We start from the raw sequence: 23516 nt of genomic DNA, 5'->3' as shown, positions 1-23516 counted from the left end.
ACAAGTTTTTGTTGCCAGACATGTGCAACAATTAACGATGAACCCAAACATTTAGATAAAACAAACTCTTTGCAAAAAACTTGAATGTCAATACAGTTCAAGTCAGCAGATTTATTTGCCTGAATTGAAATACAATTATTTAACAAAAATGACAGATTTAAAAGTGCAATTGATCAAAGTCAATTTGCCTACTTTCTATTTCACACCCCATGGAGGGAACGCAGACAAGAATGTATATATGTTATTCAAACATAATTATTGCCAGTAAAGTCAACAAATGTTTCACGATGACACTTTGACCCAGGATTTGATACATCGGGAGAATTTCATTCCGGAGCAGAGCAAATCACAAGTTGAACGTGGGCTGTTCAAATAATCGAATTTTAAACGTGATCACGATATTGGCTGCCACGATTAATTAAGCTGATCGTCATTAACATTTAAAGGGCCATCTACCTTACATGTCAAATCAAGCACTTTGTCATCCTACCACCAGGAGGCAATGTTTCCCACATGTGTGCATGACATTTTCTCACGCTACTATATTATTTACCAAAGTGAAATGGTGTTGTTTCTCACCTGATTCCTAATATGTACCGTGCTAAATGTCAATTGAGACCCATTTTGAAAAATTGGCAAAAAATTGGAATGAATTTAGTTTGAAATGACCAAAAATTAAATTTTCATTGCTAATTGATTAGAATTTGCTTGAAAGCAAATAATGTGCTCGGTTCTAAGTAAGCCTAGGCTTCTTTTTTCCATTGGTTTCCATTGACCATTATTTTAATTTATTATTATTTGTAAGTATCAAGCCTTAAGCAGTATATAAACAAGGCTTCATTTAAAAAAAAAAAAAAGGCCAATAAAAACACTTGTTTGACCAAACATGATGAATAATAGTGATTTCAATATTGACCAAAACAATTATTGTTATTATTATTATTATTTTGGCCATAATCGTGCAGCCCTGTTGAACGAAGTTGATCGCAAATGCTACATTTTTTCATCCATTGAACTTGACTAACAAAAATATGATTTTTCCTTTTCTGTGGATCAGCTTTCAAATCAGATTACCTGGCGCTAAAAACTTCTTATTTAGTGTTTTTTATTTAGCGTTTTTTTAAACATGTTTGTGCATTGAACTTTTATCTAGGTGAATCCACAACGATCACCTCCAGATTGTTATTGAAGACAACTTTGCCCTCTACCTCGGAGGAACAAGCCGGGTCTCGCAGTAACTTGAGAACATCGGCTTTGAGTTGCGGCGGTGCCGTTTGACTGAAGTGATCCACTTCGGTGAGGAAGTCGAGCAGCAGTTCTCCGCACTCGTCACCCTCCGTGAAACACTCGGTGATATCCATTTGGGAAGGCAGCACGTAGCTCTTGTATTGCACCCCGCCCGAGTCCAGGAAGCTTTTGACGTCTCCAGTGGTCACACACTGACTTATTTCGCAGGCGCAGAGCTGACCCCTGAAAGTCCGCCACAACTTTCCCCAACCGCTTTCACCTGGAAAAAGACAATATTCAAACATGTAAAGTCCACTTTTTGGAGCTTTTAACCATGGTCAAATGTTGATTTCTCACCCAAAACCAGGGGGGTCAAACTCATTGTTATCGTGGGCCACATTGTAGTTATATGAAATCGTGCTTTCTTCACAAAAAATGGCAGTTTTTGCACCTTGTCCCAATATAATTTGCTTCAAAATTATATAGAGCAGTAGTTCTCAACCTTTTTTCATTGATGAACCCCCTGGGAAATATATTTTCTGCCAAGTACCCCTTAACCAGTGCAGAGCATTTTTAAGTTAGAAAAAGGTCTTAAAACATGCCATCGCTATTTTATATAATAAATATTTGTCCACAAAAGATAATCACCATAAAGTGTCAGACCTATCCTCAAAAAGAAATAATTATAAACAAATATTTGTCCACAGAAAAATATTAAAAATAAAGCGTCATCTCTTACCAGACACCAAAATAATGAGAAGCTTCCCATTCTTGTCAAGGAGACTCCTGAAGAATCTGACGGTCGCCTCAACATCTCTGACATAGTAGAGCATCTGTCGATTTCACCACAGATCAATGAACTTCACATTTGGATTCATGTAATTCCTAATTAAGACACCACAGCAAACAAACTGAATTTTCTACGGGCATAATGGAAAGCAAAGAATGGAACCTTTAGATTGTCCGGAGAACTCACCTGAATCATGTGAATGAAGTCGGCCTTCTTCGTCATCTCCTTTAACTTCCATTGCTCCTCAAACGCGGAGGCAGTCATCTTGTTCCACTTAAATGTGATGTAATCCAAATCGGACTTTTGTGATAGCAACACTGCATCAGCAGATGGAAAATGCACAGTTGAAAACAAAAAGCATGATCAGGTTTTTCATAATGCTCATAATCAGACCAGAGAAGGTTAGAAGGAAGTTGTGAAGTCACACGATCAGGTTTAGCTATCAGCAGTACACGTTTATTTAATTGAGAATACGACACAGTCCACAATATGGAGAGCTGAATACTGTTATTACAGCTACTGAGTGTAAATTAAAAAAAAAACATAGAAAATGTGCAATTCAAATACAATATAAGAAAAATTAGCATTTGTTTGTTTCCAGTGCATTTTATTAGTTGTTAATTATATGCAGATTTTTAAAAATGTTTTCGGAGCACAATATATGAAGTTATATGAACAATAATTCAGGTTATATATGTTATGAGTAGTTGCATTGTCTCATTTTTCAAATATTTTGCAAACAAACTGTGACTAGTTTGTGTGTGAAGTTGTGGCATTCAATCAATTTTTCACACAATTGAAGTAGCTTTTCAAGAGGATAAGTAAAAAAAAAATAATCTGACATACTATTCAGATAATAACTGCAGGAATAGCACTCCAAGGACCCTCTGCAAAGTGAAGAAGCCACACGTGATCAGAAAAAAAGCACAGCTACCTTTGTAGTTATGAAGCTGCTGGCTGCTCGGTTCTACCACCTCGTAGTCAACCATTTTCCCGGGATGCTTCAGACGCAGCTCGGAGAACATCTCCAGATCAATGCGACCTACAGGCACCAGCAGGCTTTCATTTTCAAACATGTCTGAGGAAACGGGACCTAGTTTTTTTCTCACAGGAACAAAGCCGCCGAAAATTTCACAAGAAAATGATGTGGTAACAGTAGTGAGGCAGATGTAAATTCTTGATGTTCAATGTTTTCAAATTCCATATTGTGAGTGATCCGTGTCATGTGGGTTAAGATGTTAAATATTGGTATGTAGCATATTTTCCAAGGCATAAGGCGCACCGCATTAAAAGGCGCATAGAATAGAAGCTACAGTAGTGGCTGGGGTTGCGTTATGCATCCATGAGATGGAGCTGCTCTAAAGAAAATGTAAACAAAACTATCAGATAAGTCAATCCAATAAAAAATTGTTGGATTTTAGTTGATAATAAACTAAGATCAGAAATTAAGAATAAAGATGATTTGTTGCGCTTACTATTCAAACAATGGGACAAAATACCCCTTGATTCCATAAAAAGACTGTTTAGATCAGGGGTGTCAAACTCATTTTGGACACGGGTCATTTTGTAGCTACAACTTCCCTCATTGGTCCGATATGATGAAGAAAGTCAATTTTAAATCGTCTTATAGGTTTGTTACGGTACACAACAAATTGATGGCTTAGTAGTTTTGTAAAAAAAAAATTCTTTGACTGAGGTTCAAGATTTATCATACAACTGAACAGATAAATACAAACACTTGAGAGTGCTTTTTTATTTTTTATTTTTTTATTGCTACGGCAATTAAGGACACAACAGTGCAGTTAATGATACAAGAATGTATCCTCACCTTGGGTGACCACCGCAGAAGTTATATAGCGTGTCATTAAATCTGTTGTATGAACCGTAATAAAACAATGCCACTAATGTGCTCTCTTACCATCACCACTTCCAACTCCAATAACATTAAGATGGGGCTTCCCGTTTCCGATGCTGTGAAGAGAAAACAAAATATGTTCTCCAACCTGCCAAACATGGCCCAAAAGATCCTACCAAAGAATGACTTATGATTAATCATTACTGCAGCATTTATCATAGAATAACATTTTAGGCATCTATGTTAACTCTTTGCTATAGTTTTTACATTCTACCTTTATCTTGTTCCTTTACTATCACGCCAAACAGTGGACTAGCGCAACATGGCTACGATGACAGACGTGGAACAAGTTTGACCAACAAACTTTAAAAAGCTTATTGTGGAGGAGTCTGAAGTGGCCCCATTGCACATCAGTAAAACTCAATATATACTGTGGAAACAGTTTCGTTTGTAAAGTAATACAAATTGTCATGTTTTGTGCAATTTTTGTAGAGGAAAAAAAAGACATTTTAGTTTTATATTTTACCATCCAGCGCTAAATTCAATCAAGTTTGACACTATTTTTATGTAAACAAGTGTATTAGGTGGATTACCTGGCCATGATTTCCGGCAGGATATTGTGAATGAAGTCCCTCATACATTGATGTTCGGAAGAGCGCTCCAGGAAAAGATGGAATGCCTTCTGGTAACGGTTATCATCGTAAACCAGACTTCTCAGTGGAGCTGCCATGACACTATGTCTGGCAAAATAGTCATTAAAAAACACAAACACACACACACACACACGCACACACGCACACACACACACACAAACACGCACACACAAACACGCAATTAGCATTAATTAAAGCAATTCCACACCAAAAAGAAAATGATATCCCAACCAATAAGATTTGCTAGCTATAATGATTGACAGCCATTTTGTCCAATAGGACCAGTTTACGAACACATGAACAATGAGTTTTACCTCGAACCACCTGTTGACAATGAGATTCTTACTTAACTCTGCATTTTTTTTTTTGCTAAGGCGTAATAAATAAAGCCTTGCAAATGTGCAGTGTACGCAATAACGTGGCTTAGTTGTTATATTACAACAGTTTGACATGCAAATGATTGCATTCTTATTAACAGTACAGTAGTTAAACGTGTAACGATCGAAACGGAATTTCACGCTTCTGTGATGACGTCACAACTTCCTGATCTTGCACGAAGAACACGATTCAACATGCGGCAGTTTAGATTGCTTGTGCAATCCAGGTAATACGTGATTCATTTCCTGTGGGTTAAAGCACGGGTGGTCGAATGTCTGCGCTGCATGAAGCGGAAGTACATTAACGCACCCATCGAACAATGCGAAATAATGGCGCACTTACTGTGTAGAGCTGTGCTGTGCGCAGTCCAGGCGATGAATGTGAAAGTGCACTGCACACACTGACTGCAGCGCAGAGTTAAAAAAACAAAAACAAAAAAAACCCTCCCTCAGCCCTTCTTCACGCACTTCTTCAAAAATGACGCTAGAGAGAGCCATAGCTCTGCTTGAGAACAACGACAGTTGGAACAATGCTCCATTTTGGATTTATGCCATGATTTCGGAGTGCTCAGGCGATTTTTCAGAAATGGGCAGATAACGCAAGATTTGCATTATTGTTTGTGTTCACATGGGATAAAAGCACCCTAAGATCTTTGCATACAAGCAATCCAAATAAACTTGACAAGTCAATCTAGCTTTTGATAGTTTTTTTTTGCAAACTGTGAGAGTTTACAGCTTCATACCCAAACCAATTTGGTTTAATATTTGACGCATTTTATGACAACATCCAAGGAGGCTAATCAGGTAACATCTGATACTGTATTGTTTCAGGTATTTCTTCATCAGTGGTTGCTTACTAAAGCCAACTGTAAGCAACAACAAGTCCCACAACTCATTAGTACAAATATTGCTTTCAAGCAATACAGCATCTTGTAAATATACCAAGTACAATAATGAGCTGTCGCAACAAGTTGGTATAGTGAAATATGGGATTGTTATATTACACATGAAGATAAATATAATACATGCTCTTTTTTTTTTTCCCACAGTGTAAAGGTCAAGCCTGCGGAAGAAAGCTGCAACATTCCATATAATGTTGTGTCTTTTACATTCCTGGAGCTTGTTATACTGCAATGCCAAATCAGGAATTAGAAGGAACACTTGAAATAAGATAGTGAGGCTACACATCCATTTAATAGGATTTGAATTCATGACTCGAATTGCGGAACGAGAGTTTTGTCATTGTTACAAAGACTGACCCTATTTGATCAGTGCAGAGACTATGAGGGTGCTTTTCAAGTCAGCCTTTGTAAGTTTTTTTTAAAAGGTTTTTTTTTTTTTTTTTTTTTTAATGACCATGTCTAGTAGCATCAGAAAACTGTTTTTGAACCTCCCTAGTCAAATCTGCTGCTCACCAAAAGTCAACGCAAACTTTTTTGGGCCTTTCTTCACTTTTTTTTAACTTTTACTATCGTCAGCAACGAGACATTTATCTGACGCAAAAGCAGAATTTTATTACATCGTTTTTTTCTTCCCTTTATTTGTTCAGTCCAGCCTGAATTTCAAAGCTGTTTTATTTTTTAATTTAATTAATTATAGGCGCTTGCACCAGCCTGTCACTCCTCATTACTGGGCATTAGCAATATGAACAAAGGAATAAAAGTTCATTGTTGCCAAACCAAGATGTGGATAGGAGTTTATTAGATGAGCAGCAAATGACTTATTGAACCTGTTGTCATAACAATAGTCCAAGAGACCACTGTGCATCAATATATATATATATATATATATATATATATATATATATATATATATATATATATATATATATATATATATATATATATATATATATATATATATATATATATATATATATATCTTTTAGTTTAATGTTTGACACTTCAAACATGACTTTTTTCATGTTCAACTAGTGCAACAAGAAGCAGTGTGTGAAAAGGAAGTACTGTACTTTTGTTCATGTTCAATTATTCTGAGATCTCAGTAGAATATTTATTGCAGCTGCATCTTGCAGCCTACTCAGCAAAAAAAAACATCATTTTGAAATGTTGATTTAAATTCGCAGTAATTTTTTTTATTTTAAAATCTCGTCATATCTCATTCTTGTGGACTCAATCTCATGAGATATCTCGTCTGATTTGAGATATCAGAGATATCTCTGGGATTTGTATCTCGTCCCATGCCTAATATATATATATATATATATATATATATATATATATATATATATATATATATATATATATAATACATATATATACATATATACACACACACACACACACACACACACATACACATATTAGAGATGTGGTATCAGCAAAAGAAAACGTAAAACTGCCTCTACAGCGGTCCATAATGCATCACAATAGATTGTTGACCATGGACACTGCCATGCTATTGTCAGCTTGTTCACGTATCGCCATGGAGACGCACAAATTTGCCCATGGAGCCTCTAAAATGAAATTAATTTAACTTGACAAGATTAGCCCACAGCTTTGCCTCCTATCAGATGGCCATGACACAAGCATTTGAATTAAACCTTTGCTTAAACAAAAGTGACAGTCAATTAGATATGACCAGAGATTTAAACACATTTCCCCTTACATCCGGCACAACACAGAGAAAACGATCAGTATTCATAATTCATCCCCACCGTGAGTCGCAAAGCTGATTATCATCACAGGTGCAGCCCACAAAAAACAAGCAAGAAGGCAATGCAGTGATTTTATTTCACAGGGTTCCACGATTTATTTGCATCAGTGTTCAGATCCCCAATTACACACAATAGTAACACAAATAACATGGTACTTGAAAACAATAAGGGACTACTATTCTTTTTTTTTTTTTTTTTTTTTGGAAGGGGGGGGGGGCACAAGCCAATCTATAGTAATCTTTTAACGCAATGTCAGCAAACCCGACGTGTTTGCGGTCGTTACAAACGATCCACAGTTTGATCAAATTCACGACCGCATCTTTTGAATTTGTTCCACGACGAGGAGAACAGAGCATTTTTCAAGGCCACTTTGAGCATTTCTGTTTCAGAATAAACCACGCTTACCTGCACACAATCAGCTGCTGAAATACAATTGCTACAACAAGTAACAACCATAGGTGATAGTTACCGGTAATACATTCAGAAGGAGGTCAGATAACACCAGAGCAAATATTCAGATTGTGGAGGCAGGGGAAAAAAAAAAAATAGCGTACACTGTTGTCAGCTGCCTACTATTACTGAATACTCCACTCATATGAATAATGCACTAAGGGTTGCAAGTGGAAATGTAGGAGTTGATCTCAATTCCAGGTTCCATCAAGATGATGGTCCGGTGCGAATTTTTTTTATTTTTATATATATATATATATATATATATATATATATATATATATATATATATATATATGTCCTTTTTTTTGCATAAGCATATGGTGGGTACTCGGTATAAACAAAAAATATTCAATTTGTGCTTTAAAATATTTGGTTTTTATCATTGTTCATGTCATCCACCAGAGAAAACAGCCGCTGCATTTTCCGCACTATAAGGTGCACCTAAAAGCCTTCAATTTTCTGAAAAGCTTAATATGTGCCTGATATGGAGCATAAACTGCGAGTTTTCATTTTTGGGAGGATGAAAAAAAAAATAACTTAATCACCATGTGAATTCTTCAATTTTTATCTTTGCATTTCAGATTTAAATGATTTTTAATAAATGATTTTTTTTTAAATATATAACACCCTATTCGAAATTTTGATGTGGTATGTAAGCTCCGATTTTGAAGCAATTTATATGGGGACAAGGCACAAAAACTGTGAGTTTCTCTAAAAGAATGCACAATTCTTTAAAATAAATCCAGAACATTTTTAAATCAACAAAACAGAATATTTTAAAGATTTTGGTTGCAATTTGATTTAAAAAAATAAGTTTAATATTTCAATGAATCATAATTTAAAACCCTTGATTCATCTTGGCAGTGAGCTAAACAGTCTTTAAATGTAATGAAGTATTTTTCCCCATTTTTAGTACTTTCCACTAAACATCTTTCTTCCTAATTTCTTATTGAAAAGTTTGACTGACTCATCTGATTGTTTTATTGACATGCCCTTTAGTGCAGCTCCATCTACTGGACTTATGACGCAATTCCAGCCACTACAGGTGCTTCTATTCTATGCAACTTATAAAGAGAAAAGAGAGAAAATAATTTTACAATATGCAATTTGTCAGGTTCGTTTGCATATATATATATATATATATATATATATATATATATATATATATATATATATATATATATATATATATATATATAAAAGGTGCGCCTTACAGTGCGTAAAATACAACAATTACATGAATCTGTTTTTCTTGCTTGAGACCGTAAGCATGTATGAAATGCAGGTTCAGATTCAAAATAATACTAATGTGAATTGGCACAATTATATTTGGACAGTGACAAGATTCATGATTTTCCCTTTATACACTGTATAATACGTTTTTATGGAAGGGTAAGTGACACCCTTGACTAGTGCTTATTTTAATATTAAGCATTGTAGTGATGAACTGTGACCATTAGATGGCAGTGTTGCTTGGGGATGAAAGCCATACATACTACACATGGATAAATACTTGGATAAATAAGTAAGGGATGAAAATCAATCTTTCATATGATAGCACCCATGTTTACAAAGACAAAGTACGCAGTATTTTGTCGGCCTTCAAAGATCGTCTGGGACTCAAGTGGTTGCCTTTTCCGATAACGCTTGACGCTGAAAGAGTTGACTTGAAAACAAATATCTTCAGTCCCTTTCATGGCATTTGACCCTTGTGCGGTATTTTATCCAGTCGTTTTTATATATAAAACAAAGGAATTTAACATCAAAGGAAAAGCCCTGAAAGAAGACCCTAGGGAGCTGAAATTTCACCTAGATGGTATTTGTTATCACACTAAAAGGAGTGTGCCACCCCCCGGCTAAAATACTACAAAAATGATGTGGGGAAAATAATGACCCCAAAATGATCAAAACATGTACTGCACAAGGCTTAAAAGAATCAAATTAGATTTGTGATTTTTTTTTTTTTTTTTTTAAGTAACCCTGTAAAAATCTCACATGCCCCTTGAAATTGGGGCACACATACTCCCATTTGAGACCACTGCTTTATTTCATCTTTATTGTGGGATCTATAAAGGCAGAATCATGATTCATAATGTCATTGCCCATGTGTGTTTTCTATGTGGAATTTTATTGGACAAATTTTGAGAAATGTTCCCATTTCTTGGCTTCTGAATGTCTCCTGACATCCGGGACGGAGAAACGACTGCATCATGTTGGTCAACTCAAGGCAAACTTGCATTTGGTTTCCACAGACACAACATATGGCATCCACATAGTACAATCCAACAGCAACGACTTGCATAAACATTTCAAACACTATAAAAGTCATTTCAAAGGAAAAGGAATAGTGAATCAGCACTAATGTAGTGCATAAAGCATTTTTTTTTTGTTTATTCTTCAGAAAAAAAGGCTGCTTACACAAAAAAGTTGTGACATTTCCTTTACAAATTTCCAACGGGAATGAGAAAAAGTGTTCCATGTTCAGCCCCCCCGTGTGTCATGAATTTTGGATATTTCCTTCAAGAGACGACCGCAGCTCTTCTTGGTCCTTCTGATTTTTCAACGTACACATTCACAATAATAAAATAAAAATGCTCTGATGATTTCAGGCTTGCAAGCCAGCCTGCGTGCTTGCGTCCATGTTGCAAGTTTGGCTTCTTGGCTCTTCTTTTCAGGAGCAATATAGCACGTGAAAGTGTGTCATTCAGCAAATGCTATTTGTGCGGCTCCACCGGATCACCTGTCCGTTAATACCACCCGTGACATCGGAATGCCCGGTTGAGGAGGGCGTTAGTTTGAAGAACGCCGACGTGGTTACATATCGATGTCACCATCATAGGCCAGGGTCAAAGGCTTCTGTGGTGGAGGTGACGTCTTTGTAATTTTGTCTGGTTTACTGAAAAACAGAAAACAAAACAAAAAAAAAAGCCCCACCCCAATTCCAATGAATGCGGAAAATGAGAATAAAAACAAGATCACAGTGATTTGCAAAAATCTAGAACCTATATTTAATCAGCCCTTTTTGTCCCAGCCTTTACTCTTTACAACAAGGGCATTTCACATCAAAGGGGAAGCGTTGAAAGAAGACACTAGGGAGCTGAAATTTCACTCAGATGGTGACAACCATCAGCATGGCACGACCACTGATGGATCACACTAGGAGGATTGTGCCACCCCTTGATTACTAGTCAAAACAAGGACTACCACCAGAGGGCAATGTTTCCCACGTTCGCATGACAAAAGCCTCTTATTTTCTCACCCTAATACACTATTTACCAGTGTGAAATGGTGTTGAGTTTCTCAGCTGATTCCTAATATTTACAGTGATAGCTGTCAATTGAGACTCATTTTGAAAAATCCAAAATGGGAATACAATCAGTTTGAAATGACCGACAATGACATTTGGACTGCAAATTAATCAAAAATTGGTTTTACGTAAATAATGTGCTTGGTTCTTTGTAGGCTTTTTTTTTTTTAATTAGTTTGCACTCAGCAAGTAAGTTAGCTGTGTTGCCCTGTGTGCCAAGTTTTTGCCATTAATTATTATTTACTGTATTTATTTATTGTCTTTTTTAAATTTATTTTATATATATATATATATATATATATATATATATATATATATATATATGTGTATATATATATATATGTGTGTATATATATATATATATATATATATATATATATACAAACACACATCGTATCAGTCTTTTCCAGCGAGCTCCATAACGTGGGAGCTGCAGTTCACTAGAGACAAAAAGTTGCGAGGCGTCTAAGTTATTCTTGACAGCATGAAGAACAGATGGCCAAGAATTTTGGCTTGTTTGCATTTACGGTGTATATAAGGCCCCGCATGCAGCTTGAGGTTTTTGGAAGAAATTGCGTGTGGTGATAAAGCATACGTAATATGGTACATACCAGACCAAGAAGGAGAACGCAATAACGAAGAGTATTAAGATGAATCCGACAGCAGTCACGGCATAAACCCACGGCTTTACTCTCCCATCTGTGCAATGAAAGTCAACTTTTAGATATATGTATATCCACGCTTGATGATAAAACATTCAAATATTATTGTCATAATTTTGAATAACAAATTAGGTTCAGCCTTCGCAAACACATTCTTCCGCAGTCTAATGCTTCAGCTATTTTTACAAGACATAATGATGAGCCCGATGGAAACGCGGGACGACCATGATTTGCACCTCCCGGCTTAGCGATTCAAGCACCATAAAGCCACCAGTCAACAGTAACGATCTCGGGCACAGAGGTCAAAGCGGTACAGATCATTTCCATTTCAGTACCTGGGCCGACGGGTCGCAAGGTCCACTCGGTGAGACGGTCTCGGGCCCGAGAGGGTTTTAATCTTCCCGAGTCGGTTTTCACGTCGGCTTTCTTGTTGTTGTCTACTCCGGGGGTTCGAGTGCAGTAGTCCAAGAAGCCGTGTGTGGTCATCACTTCTGTGTAACCCTTCTCACACCCACACACGCCACTCTTCATGGAAAGGGGGGGGGTGATAAACATTTTTTTTAGCTAGCACAAGGCAACATACAGTATCTGGCAAAATCAGTTCTTACCTGTAAAAAATTTAGTTATTCAAATAGAGACAGGGTTACATCGTTGGGGTGGAATCGGAATTCGTTCGATGGAAACAAAACTGAATATCATAAGATCGGCGAAAGGCGAAACGTGTATTTGGATAGTTATTTAGACATCTAGGGGTATTTTATGGGTGTCAAAAGATTAATTCCGACCTCCGCGGAAATTGGGGTTACATCGCCAGTGTGGGAACTTGTTCGTACCCTGAGAACTGACTGTATTCCTATTTTACATATATCATTTTCATATATCATTTACATATATAGTATCTGTAGGTGGCTGGCAAATTCACAAAGTTACTGCAATGTGAATGTTGCTATGTTGAAACCACTACTTTTGAGAAATTAGACATTTAAAGTTTTGGCATATACATTTTTCAAAGTTCCAAAGCAACCCAGTGCACTAAGAAAAATCCTAAAATTTCAGGAACTGGTGAAAGACCAATGGAAAATAAATTCCTATAAACGGTGTGGATAAAATTTGAGATTTTAATCTTTTAACCCCTGTTTGTCCAGGGATTTTGCACTAACCTGTCCTTATTGTTAATTGCCTCATTGTTATTTTTCGACCTTTCTTTAACATAACTAGGAAAAAACTTGAAAAACCTAAGTGCCTGGGACTGAATGTCAAAAAAAAAAAAAAAAACTCAAACAAAAAAACGTAAAAACACGTCTTTGGGATTGAATGAGTTTGGAGTTTTTTTTTAAATGATTAAACTAATTAGGTTTTATGCGTGTCAAAAATCTGCATTCGGGAAAACAAGACCAAGCACACTGAAAATAAAGATTCTCAATTTTACGGTCTTTGAAGTGAATTGAGACTCCACTGGTTGTTCTGCCATTCCATGAGGCAACAGCAAGGGGCAGTAAAACTTCAAACTTTAGTCACGTCTCCTTGATTGCTTTTTGATTTGTATGCAGCTTCCACACCTTCTCCAGGTATAGTCACATCCTGGCACCCAGCCTGCATTTATTGGCACGAATATAATTACACTTTATGGCCCGTTCTTTAAAATTCAAAACGTCATCATTCAAACTCCATTTGACCACCAGGCCACACAAGAATTGATCCCGGTGCCGTGACGACGGCATTGTGTGATCTTACCGACGTGCAGTGCGAGAAGGGCTTGGTGCACGGCGGATGGCAGTGCCGAATCATGCTCGGCCTTTTCTGCGGGAAACATCCCCCTTGAAGAAGCAAGAGCGAGAGAAAAAAAAAGGGGGTTTCACTTCAGTGCTTAGACTCATCGATCACCAAATTAATGTAGTGCCAGCCCTGATTAATGGGCTTAGTTGCCTATCAGGGTCCATGATCAATCTGTGAACATTTTAATTCCAACGTGGAAAATTAGGTGTCAAAATATCAAAGAGTGTCGGGCTTCCTCTCCAGAGGGAGGTTATTCCTCCCGGGCTCATATTTGCCCGAAACATTTCCTTTAAAGCGATAAGATCACATTGGCTTTCTATTTACGGCACACAGAGCTCTCACCCTGAGCCTCCAATCCCACAGCAGCGCTACCTTTGTTCCATTTCTCTACGCCTGCTTTTCTTCCCACACATACAAATGCATGATTATATTTATATGGATTGAAAGTCTCCCAGCTCAGCCTCTGGCTTATTGATTACTTATGCTAAGAGTGAGAGGGGAAATCAATGAAGGCCGCACTGAGAACAGGCACATCAGATAAGGTGGTAAATTCAACTAGAGCACCATAAGAAAATTTGTCTTCTCGTGTGTGATGTGTTGGCGCCGTGGGCCCTTATTTGCTACGATCAGCTAGTATTTTCAAATTAATGCGGGAGATTCTGCTGGAGAGGATTAATTAGCTGAACATCTTGCTCTCTTTATCTTACAAATGTATGTACATGCTAATGACATTTTTTTTATTTGATATTTTGTTCTATCGTTTCATTGCTCCCCCTAGTGGTAGGCAAAAAAATCACTGCGTGGGTACAATTCAGTTGTAATGAACTCTTTCAGTGCCATGAACGAGAATTCTCATCTTTTATAATCGTAATAACAATAATAAATAATAAAATTTTTGTCAAATATGTATTTTTTAATGGAGGGTAGTTGACACCCTTGAATCACTAACCCTCTCCAGGCAGGCGTTGCAAATTTGCAACAATAACATGAGAGTCCCCTAGGTATTCCACTTTAATATTGATTGATGCATTTTTTTTTTTTTTTTTTTTTTAGAAGTTTGAAGAAAAAAAAAAACTTAATTTAATCCTGAAAGGCTTGATGGTGCCTATTCTAGCTGTCTATGGGCAGTAGGCGGGAGAAACCCTGAATTGGTTGCCAGCCAATTGCAGGGCACACAGAGACCAACAACCATTCACACACCCAATCACATCTAAGGACAATTTAGTATGTCCAATACACCTGCCATGCATATTTTTTGGACTGTGGACTCAAGTGTAAGGAAGCTCAGAGGCTAGGGGTTGATGCTGAAGTCCATATTTAACTAACAAAAAGTGTAAACGGAACCAGGACGCAGGGAAAACAGGACAGGAAAAAATACAAACAGAGGCAGATGGGTAAACATGACAAAATACAAGCAGGTGGGTAAACATGACATGACAATGATCCGACAAGAAGTAAAACTAAACAGGGAACCAAATATACTCAAACTAATTAGGCAACAAGGAACATCTGGACAAGAAGTAATTAGAGCAGGGAGCTGATAGGTTAACACAAGGGGACGGGCTGACAAGGACAGGTGGACACTATCAAATTAATAAGACACAAACACAAAGGGCAGGAAAAAAAAATGAACAAAACTAGAATTCAAACCTAACACATAAACCCAGACCATGACATAGGATCATTTGCAAGTTCTTGCAGAGCTTGTTATTAAGCTGATCATTTGAATCAGGTGGGCTGGGGAGAGAAAATCGGAAAACATGCAGGATACCAGGCCTCAAGGGCCGAAGTTACACACCTATGCAGTCAAGTGTCATGTTTCAGTGTTTTTCCATTAAAAAATGTGATAAATTATTTACCACAATATAAGGGGTAAACCCGCCTTTATGAGATACTGTACATTGTAAAAAATGCTACATTTTTTTTCCAGTTGTCCCGTGGAAAACATTCTACCATAAAACCTTGATCATGCATATTGATGCACATGGAGCTCCCATCCTTTCACGCCAGCGTGAGGAGCAAAAGAAAGACTAAGACGCTTAAGCGTCTATTGCATCAACGCACCCTAAGCGCAAAAAATGATGTACAGCTGCGCATATTTCTATGCCGACATCACTTGAAGGCCCATCTGGAGCCGTAAGCCGACAGAGCACATGTTCACCTGTGACAATGACACCATCGGAGCGCTGACACCACACCGCTCTCTCATTATTGCTCCATCCTCCTGTCCTCCACTGGTAACTGTAGCATTGGCCTCCTGTAGCAGAAGAAGAGAGGCAGATGATGCTCATTAGCAGCTCGTATCGGGCACCCGGCGCCGTTGTTAGGCGACCGTGGACATTTACCGGAGATGTATTACATTACTGGGTAAGACATAATGCGCACGCTGGAAAAAGGGGGACCATTTACCACTCTGCGAGGATTACAGGAAATAGGATGGTGGGAATTGGTCGAAACTTATTACCATAGTTCTCCGAGTACAAGTCGAATATTTTTTCCTCATTTTCAAACCCGTGTTTGAATAACATTAATTCAAATGCAAACTAAGTAATATTGTGTCATTTACCAGCCTTAAAATGATTATTTATACCGCTAATTCGATATAGTATGCGTCCAGTTTAGAGTGTTTGCACGGAACATCACAAAAACACACTTGTTAGGTGCCGCCTAATTGCTTCTGTTGTCAACAACGAGGCAGTGTGGCTAATTTTTTCGGCGGATTTTAATAATGAAAAGGAAAAGGCTTGACTTGTTTCTTTCAGGGACAAACAAACCGTTGAAGACAAAAAAGCCAGAAAACATGTCAGCAGATGGGGGGGGGGGGGGGGGGGGTGGGCTCTGATCCCACCACACAGTCGTCACTCCTTGAATAAAGAAAGTTCGTGAGAATATCCCAAGTAAGATGATCAGCGAATCATTTGACTACCCGTTCAAGAGTAACGAGCATGTTTGAAGAAATGATGAGGAGGAAGTAGAGTGATATATCCATACTTTGAAATGGGAGGAGCTATTAGGCGTGTCAGGTAACGATGACGACATTTAGGCAAATTAATACTCAGCTGTGTGGAAAAAGTAAAGCCTTAAAATTTCAAATCATTTTATTGTTGTAACATCATTTTCAGTATTTGTGTCTACACACATGCATAGATTGCCTCGCAGTCTTGTTTTGTTTCCGCCCCCCAACCGCAACAGTATGTTACTCGATATTAGAAATGCCTCTAAAGTTACAGTAATTTCATCGTTTTAATAACTCACACCATGTGTTTTAATTGGACAGCCATTATCTATGTAACCACTGAAGTCAGGGGTGTCACGTTTTTGTAAAATTCACCCAAATCGCAGTAATAAAAAAAATAAAGGGCTTATAAGTGAGTTGGACTTAGATCCAGCCTTTTTTTTTTCCTGAGGGCATATTTGCTTGAGGGAAAGTCTTGCAAGGAAAACGGGAAACCATTCGCCACATTCCATTCGGACTTTTTTCATCGATAAAAAAAAAAAAAAAACACACACACACACACACACACATACAAGATTAAAGATCAGAGACAAACAAAGACAAATTTGGCAAAGCAAGAAGGTGGCATTAAATAAAATGTCAAGTACTTCGACAAATGGTTTTAAAAGTGGTTAATTAATGAGGGAATAAGAAGCCCGTGGTTTATTCTGAATATCAAGGTACCAACGAGGGAAAGGGCAAGTCCATTTGATGAAACACAAAAAAAAAAGACAACACTTGGAGATGTGCGGTTAAACACATCCAACACACTAACCTCATTGAAAATACACTGAACACAGTATATCTGTGAAGTCCACCGGGACAGGAAGTAGCCTGATGCGTCATCCTCAATATTTCATTAAAATTGGGTACGTGGTGGAACAGTTACGACCTTTCGATGGTTAGAATACTGACCTTTTAATAATGGCCAGTAACACTCTTTCAATTTGACTTTATTATGGCAAAACTGTCATTAACAAAATGACCGCATATCTTGATACGCTATCAGCGTTTTAACCTTTTTGCCTTTGTTTGGTCAAAAACAAAACAATAATTACATCCAGTTGTGAACTGTGGGGAGATGGGACACCCTTTACAAAGAGATGACCCATTGCCATCCACGTTTACCTATTGTTTATCATGTGGAAAGGAAAACACACACACACACAGTGTTGCTAATGGCTGCCAAAAAATAAAAAAACAAAAACAAAAAAATGATACAGTACTATTAGTCTTAGAGTATGTGTCTTGTAGGACACACACATGCTATGAGGAGGGAGCTGTGCGCTCCTACAAGACACGTGATTGGCTCCCAGCGTGACCATCGACCAATGACGGCAGGAGTTGTTATCTACTCCCGCCCCAACTCCCACTAGAGCAGTCGGTCTCAATCATAAAACACACACGCTGTTGGGAGAAGGAAAAGCTTCACCGGAGCGTTGCAAATCACTTATCTGGATTTCTCAAATAATAAATTGGAATTTTAAGGGTAAACTGTGATTGTTAGACTTCCTGGCGCCGCTTATATCACCTAATTCTAACCTATACTCTAAAACAGGGGTCACCAACCTTTTTGAAACCGAGAGCTACTTCTTTGGGAGTATTATGAAGGGCTACCAGTTTATGTGAAGACCCTGATCATGTTATTGATTTCTCACAATAATTAAGGAACCGCTGTAGTAAATATGTAAATCAAGTGTAAAATGTAATGTATATGTCATATATGAATAATCTTGAGTAAAATTCCTAGAAAATCACTTGTAAATTATTTGCAGAACCGGTCTGCAAGAGACTCATGTGATACTCGGGGGCTACCCACTGTCCACGGGCACCACTTTGGTGACCCCTGCTCTAAAAGTCTTGACCCTCAACAAAGTTCTGATTTTGTGGGGTCCATCCACAAAGACTGAAATCTGAGATTTGCTCCCCACCTTTTGGCAAAAACCAAGGACACACACACACACACACACCCATTTATTTTTTTCTTTGCAGGAATCTCATATGTCATTTTAGTATAATACCGGTACAGTCATTCTTTTATTGACTGCATGGATGACGATATCCAAATCTTTGATTTGAATTTTGTAAGTGTTCTCTCCACATTTCACGCTTAAGACAAAAAGCATGATGCTACCACCACTCTGTAGTGTGTGCAGCTTGTATGCAAAATAGTAGCAGTGAAATATATTGACTTTACTTGTAGTGAGTCACCGCACTGTGATTCAAGCATTCACCCGTTACATTTTGTTGCCAAAGAAAGTATTTGTCTTATTTCGCTGCTTCTTTTAACAGTGTGCTTGCAGCTTTGTGTTCGCTCAGCCGGATTGATAATTTTTCAATTCTCTGTATGGATATCAAAAGGCACAGCAGTCACTGGCACTGTGGTTGCTCATTGAGGGGTGGGGGAGTGGAATTAGGTCAAAATTAACCATACAAATACATGAGATTTTCACGTGTTTTTGAGATTCGCCAAAGTTTTCGTGGTTTTTCAAACAAATTCCACAGTGAAATATATGTGTATATAAATTACGTTTGGCACATTAGCAATTTAATTTCTGATCAAATACCACTTTTGTGGTCCCGATATTTCTAACCAGGAAGTAAGACGGCACTTTTGCAGATGCCGCACCTTACCGTGAAGCTGCCTCACCCCCTTTGTGACGTAGCCGGCCGAAACATTCATCCATCCATCATCTTGACCGCTCATCCTCACGAGGCTCGCGGATGATGGAGACTATTCCAACAGCATGAATAATGGGGCCAAAAACACTGACATTGACGCTCTTTTTTCTTCTTCTCTTTCACGCCCACCCTTCCCCTTTAACGTCTGCATCCTGTCCTCTATCACCTCCCCCATTTTTTATATAAGCGACATGTGGGTAGAAAAGGTTTTCAGTCGGTCAAGTGGAGCGCACATCGATGTCACTCAGCAACATTTATAGATTTTTCGAACCAGATGCACACATACGCAGCGCATTATTGGACGCCTCATCGAATTTGCCGATAATTTAAGACTATTAAAAGCCCCTTATGGCCGTGAAAATGTGGAAGCTATTTTGTACACATGTATTTTATACTGTGGTCAATATTGTTGGTGGACCGCATGTTATTGATTTGATAACAGAGGCTGCGGGCTTGTGAAAATCTGAACACGGGCCTCAATTGGCTCGCAGGCCAGACTTTGGACACGCCAGCTCGAGGTACTGATTGGTTTTCTGTTTGCTGCACACCAAAATTTGCCTTGTGAACATAATTGAATGAAAAAAATGACTTCAATCACTTGGTTATCATCTAACCTAAATGACAGGATCTCCTTTCATCACTCAGTGGGTCACACCCCCGACTTGAACATTTTGAAAGCAGGACCCTCTGATAAGACGTTTGCTGCGTACCTTTACATGGCTGCATCTCAAAGACTTGCTGTGGGCAGGTGTCCTGGTTCTCACTGACTTGAATAATCACCGCTCTGGAGCGAGATTGTCGACCGGTGCTTTCAAAGCTCCGCCCCTCCACACAAGTCAATTGGCAAGAGCTCCAAGATGACCACTCTGCCAAATGACAATCTCCTGAAAACAGAAAAAGTCCAAAAAAAAAAAAAAAAAAAAAAAACACATTACTGGCGCGCACACCTTAGTCACTAAATGACTTTCCAACACACACCAGTAGACAGTGTCTGGCAAGCATTATTTCAGGGATCATTGTATTGGCGTTCCCCTGACAGTGTCTGGTACATTTAATCGAGAAAACTCCTTCTACACATCTGTGACTGATACCAAAAGCACAAACAAATTACTCACAGCCCAGTGGGTATTCAGAGATAATAGACCAACCGCCGTCATACACTATATTACATTAACTTATAACTCGATAGCCGGTAGTAAAACGTGTCTCATGAGGCAGCGCCAAATTAATTTGATTTGGGGAGACATTTTAAGCGGAGTTGATATTTTTTGTCACGCAACAAATAGCGCATGAGCACTTAGCTTCCTGAAGGTCAAACCAGAAAAAGCCTTGTAATCTTTGATGGGGTCATTTTGCAGTTAAGAATATGAGTAAATAAAAATGTGTGCAAACGCACGTGGGTTGATGGATTGAATGGTTAAAATTTGTGATAAACTGAGGTCCACACAACAAAGCAATTGCCATCGGTGGAATTTATATTGCATGTTTAACAAAAAAAGTGTATTGCTACGTCGGTGAGTTTGCATTTGCTATGTTTACACATTCAAGCTTGATGCGATTACCCGAGTACATCTGTGGTAAGAAAAAAGATTTACTTTTGTACAGTAATAAAAGCTTTGGCATTTATGTAAATGCAGTACTTTTCAATTTTCACAATTCCCCTCCAGGAAACCAATAACATAACTTACGTGCCCCACCCCCCTGCTCACTGCATTGAATATAACTATGATCATTATCGATAAAAATTCTATTGTACATGTATCACTAAAATTGTTCCATTTTTACATTAACGAGAAAAAAAACATGTCAATCGATTTTCAATAAGTGTTACCTACCTTACATCATACATCCATCAATGGATGATTGATATTTTTTATCTTTTGATTAATATTTTGGTGCTGAAAAACTACAGGTCTGAATCTTTGACTGTCTCACGATTCGATTTGATTCTGGGGTTTCCGATTCAATTCAGAATCGATTTTCGATCCAAAACCATTTTCAGTTCAAAATGTTTTGATTCTATTCATTCAAAAGTGATTCCTGCTTCAATCTATTATGTAAAAAAAGAATAATTGTACAACTTCTTTCTGCTTTGCAAGACAGAATAACAAACTGTCTTTTTTTTTTTTTTTTGCATTTACGAAACGAAAACCTGCATGTGCGAAAAAAATCCCCCAGTGTGAAAAAAAATCCATGAATTGAAGCCTTCGCCTCTTTCTTACTTTCTCAAACAAAGAAAAATCCCCCTGTTGCATAACACGAAATATTTTTTTCTGTATTTGCGTTGCACTGAAATTCACTACGGCGAAAACGAGCCTGCAGGGAAAGTCTAGCTTGATTGATGCGCCGGCACACATTTTGCAGCACTGAATACTCGGAGCGGCTTTCCCCCGCAGTCAGACAATATCCTCCCAAACTATAGGTGGCAGTAAATGGACTCGACAGCATACAAACAACACGACTCTAAAACAAGTAGAGTATCCTAGTCGACGAACGATCTAAACAGACTCCTCATCTCTCCCCAACGTGGTGCTGGCCAGGAGTTGTTTACAGTGTTTTGACCACGGTATTCCTTTTCAGACAAATCATAAAGGTTTTTGTACCGGTGAATTTCCACAAGTAATAGTTCGTCCGCGATGTTGTCAGCTCGTAAAGTAAATTCCAGAAGAAGTAGACTATGAGGAGAACAGTGAGCTATGAATATTGCAAGTGAGCCTCGAGTTGGATTCCCACGGCCACTTTCGACAGCTGAGTGACGAGACCGAATCATCAGCATCAGCTTTCATCTTATTTATAGTAGACTGTACATCTTCACTGTATAAGTTCATTTTGTTGTAAAAACGTGCCATGGGAGAAGCCATAGTGTGCAGCGGTGACACACTTTTTGAACGGCTCTTTCCCCGGCCGCAGCAATTCTCACCAACTGACACACAATCACATCAAAAGCTCTTGATCCTGAGCCCGAGCTTGCGGCACCGCTGTGTTGAGTGAGGAATTAAGGCAAACATCAGAGGCCGCTGCAAGATGGTAGCAAACAAAAGTTTCTAGCCGGCAGCTAGAAGATCATCATAAATACATATAGGGTACTTAGACTTGAGCATACTGGAATGATTGAGGCAAATTACGTCATTTTTTTTTTATCCATTTGATTTTCTTGTTCTGTAACGTAAAAATAACCTTGAAAATGGACAATTAAGCCCAATTACAGAGGCGGTTGAGAGATGGCATGCGGCAAAGAAATAATGGCTATTCAGTTTTGATCCAGCAAAAAAAAAAAAAAATCTGAGACAATCATACTCACCAACGAAAATTGCAGCTTGTTAAATTTGCCCTTTTTTTTTTACACGTAACAATTCTAAGAATCTAGTATTGAGCTATGAATACTATATTCCTACTTTAATCAATTACAAGAGAGAGAACTGAAATCTTTCGTGCTGTCAATGTGTGGTTTAACAATGTACCTAGCAAGTTAGTGATTGGATCATATTATGGACCGTTGTTAAAAGAGAATGTGTTTCGGTCCCATGTTACGGCATTTTCCCTGCTTAATGGCATCAACAGCAATTCCAAAATTCAAACTTGGCGATTGGTATTGCTAGCATATGACTGCACGAGTCACACCTTGCTCATACGTCACTATATGTGTAACTGCATGTATCACTAAGATGCTGCTCTGCTATTGTTAGGCGTCATGCTCTCACTAAGATGCCGATATGCTAAGGACTTATTCTTGGGTGAATGCTCATGTTTTTGTGTTTATTGTACATTTTAGAGCTTAATTCAAACTTAAATTGGTTAGCCATGGGTCCCAAGATTGCTAGTCATATTAAAGGGAGAAGTAAGAAGATGATTGTATGGAGATAATCAAGAAATACGAAGAAAGCACGTGCATCGATACCATCGCTAGCTCAAGTCACGACAAGGAAAATAACATTTCATTTTTCTATTATACAATTTTATTTATGATGTTTTTTTTATTATAATACATGTATATTATTTATGTGGTACTTATTATACTATTTTGTTACTAATCTTTAATTTGTCTATACAATTTTGATGTTT

At 38.0% G+C, this 23516-nt stretch overlaps 2 protein-coding genes across 2 annotated transcripts in view; both read right to left on the bottom strand.

The window, feature by feature from the left end:
- Positions 1-68: 68 nt before the first annotated feature.
- LOC148423891 (histamine N-methyltransferase-like) lies at positions 69-5323 on the bottom strand. The gene is made up of 7 exons (XM_088415386.1): positions 5246-5323; positions 4466-4612; positions 3936-3988; positions 2952-3059; positions 2204-2334; positions 1967-2060; positions 69-1507 (listed from the first exon to the last, which is right to left on the bottom strand). The coding sequence occupies exons 2-7, from the start codon at positions 4600-4602 to the stop codon at positions 1146-1148; spliced, it is 885 nt and encodes a 294-aa protein (XP_088271512.1). The 5' UTR covers positions 4603-4612; positions 5246-5323; the 3' UTR covers positions 69-1145.
- A 3918-nt stretch (positions 5324-9241) lies between these two features.
- thsd7ba (thrombospondin, type I, domain containing 7Ba) overlaps positions 9242-23516 on the bottom strand; it is a 125472-nt gene continuing 111197 nt past the window's right edge. The window contains exons 23-28 of the mRNA XM_088415855.1: positions 20165-20338; positions 15939-16034; positions 13736-13818; positions 12337-12526; positions 11951-12038; positions 9242-10928 (exon numbers count right to left, since the gene is read on the bottom strand). Of these exons, the coding sequence (XP_088271981.1) occupies positions 10847-10928; positions 11951-12038; positions 12337-12526; positions 13736-13818; positions 15939-16034; positions 20165-20338 (713 nt within the window). The 3' untranslated portion in view covers positions 9242-10846. The remainder of the gene's footprint in view (positions 10929-11950; positions 12039-12336; positions 12527-13735; positions 13819-15938; positions 16035-20164; positions 20339-23516) is intronic.

Source organism: Hippichthys cyanospilos, chromosome 5 (genome assembly GCF_059441005.1).
Source record: "Hippichthys cyanospilos isolate Australia breed blue-spotted pipefish chromosome 5, RoL_Hcya_1.0, whole genome shotgun sequence".
NCBI lineage: Eukaryota > Metazoa > Chordata > Actinopteri > Syngnathiformes > Syngnathidae > Hippichthys > Hippichthys cyanospilos.
Note: the sequence above shows the minus strand (reverse complement) of the source record. Positions and strands in the feature narration are given on the sequence as shown.

Excerpts from the sequence above, each read along its gene's own strand:
- LOC148423891 (XM_088415386.1), bottom strand. The coding sequence starts at position 4,602 with ATGGCAGCTCCACTGAGAAGTCTGGTTTACGATGATAACCGTTACCAG. Across the intron at positions 3,060-3,935 it reads TGGAGTTGGAAGTGGTGATG|GTCGCATTGATCTGGAGATG; the intron begins GTAAGAGAGCAC and ends TGGTGCCTGTAG. Across the intron at positions 1,508-1,966 it reads TCTCATTATTTTGGTGTCTG|GTGAAAGCGGTTGGGGAAAG; the intron begins GTAAGAGATGAC and ends GTCTTTTTCCAG.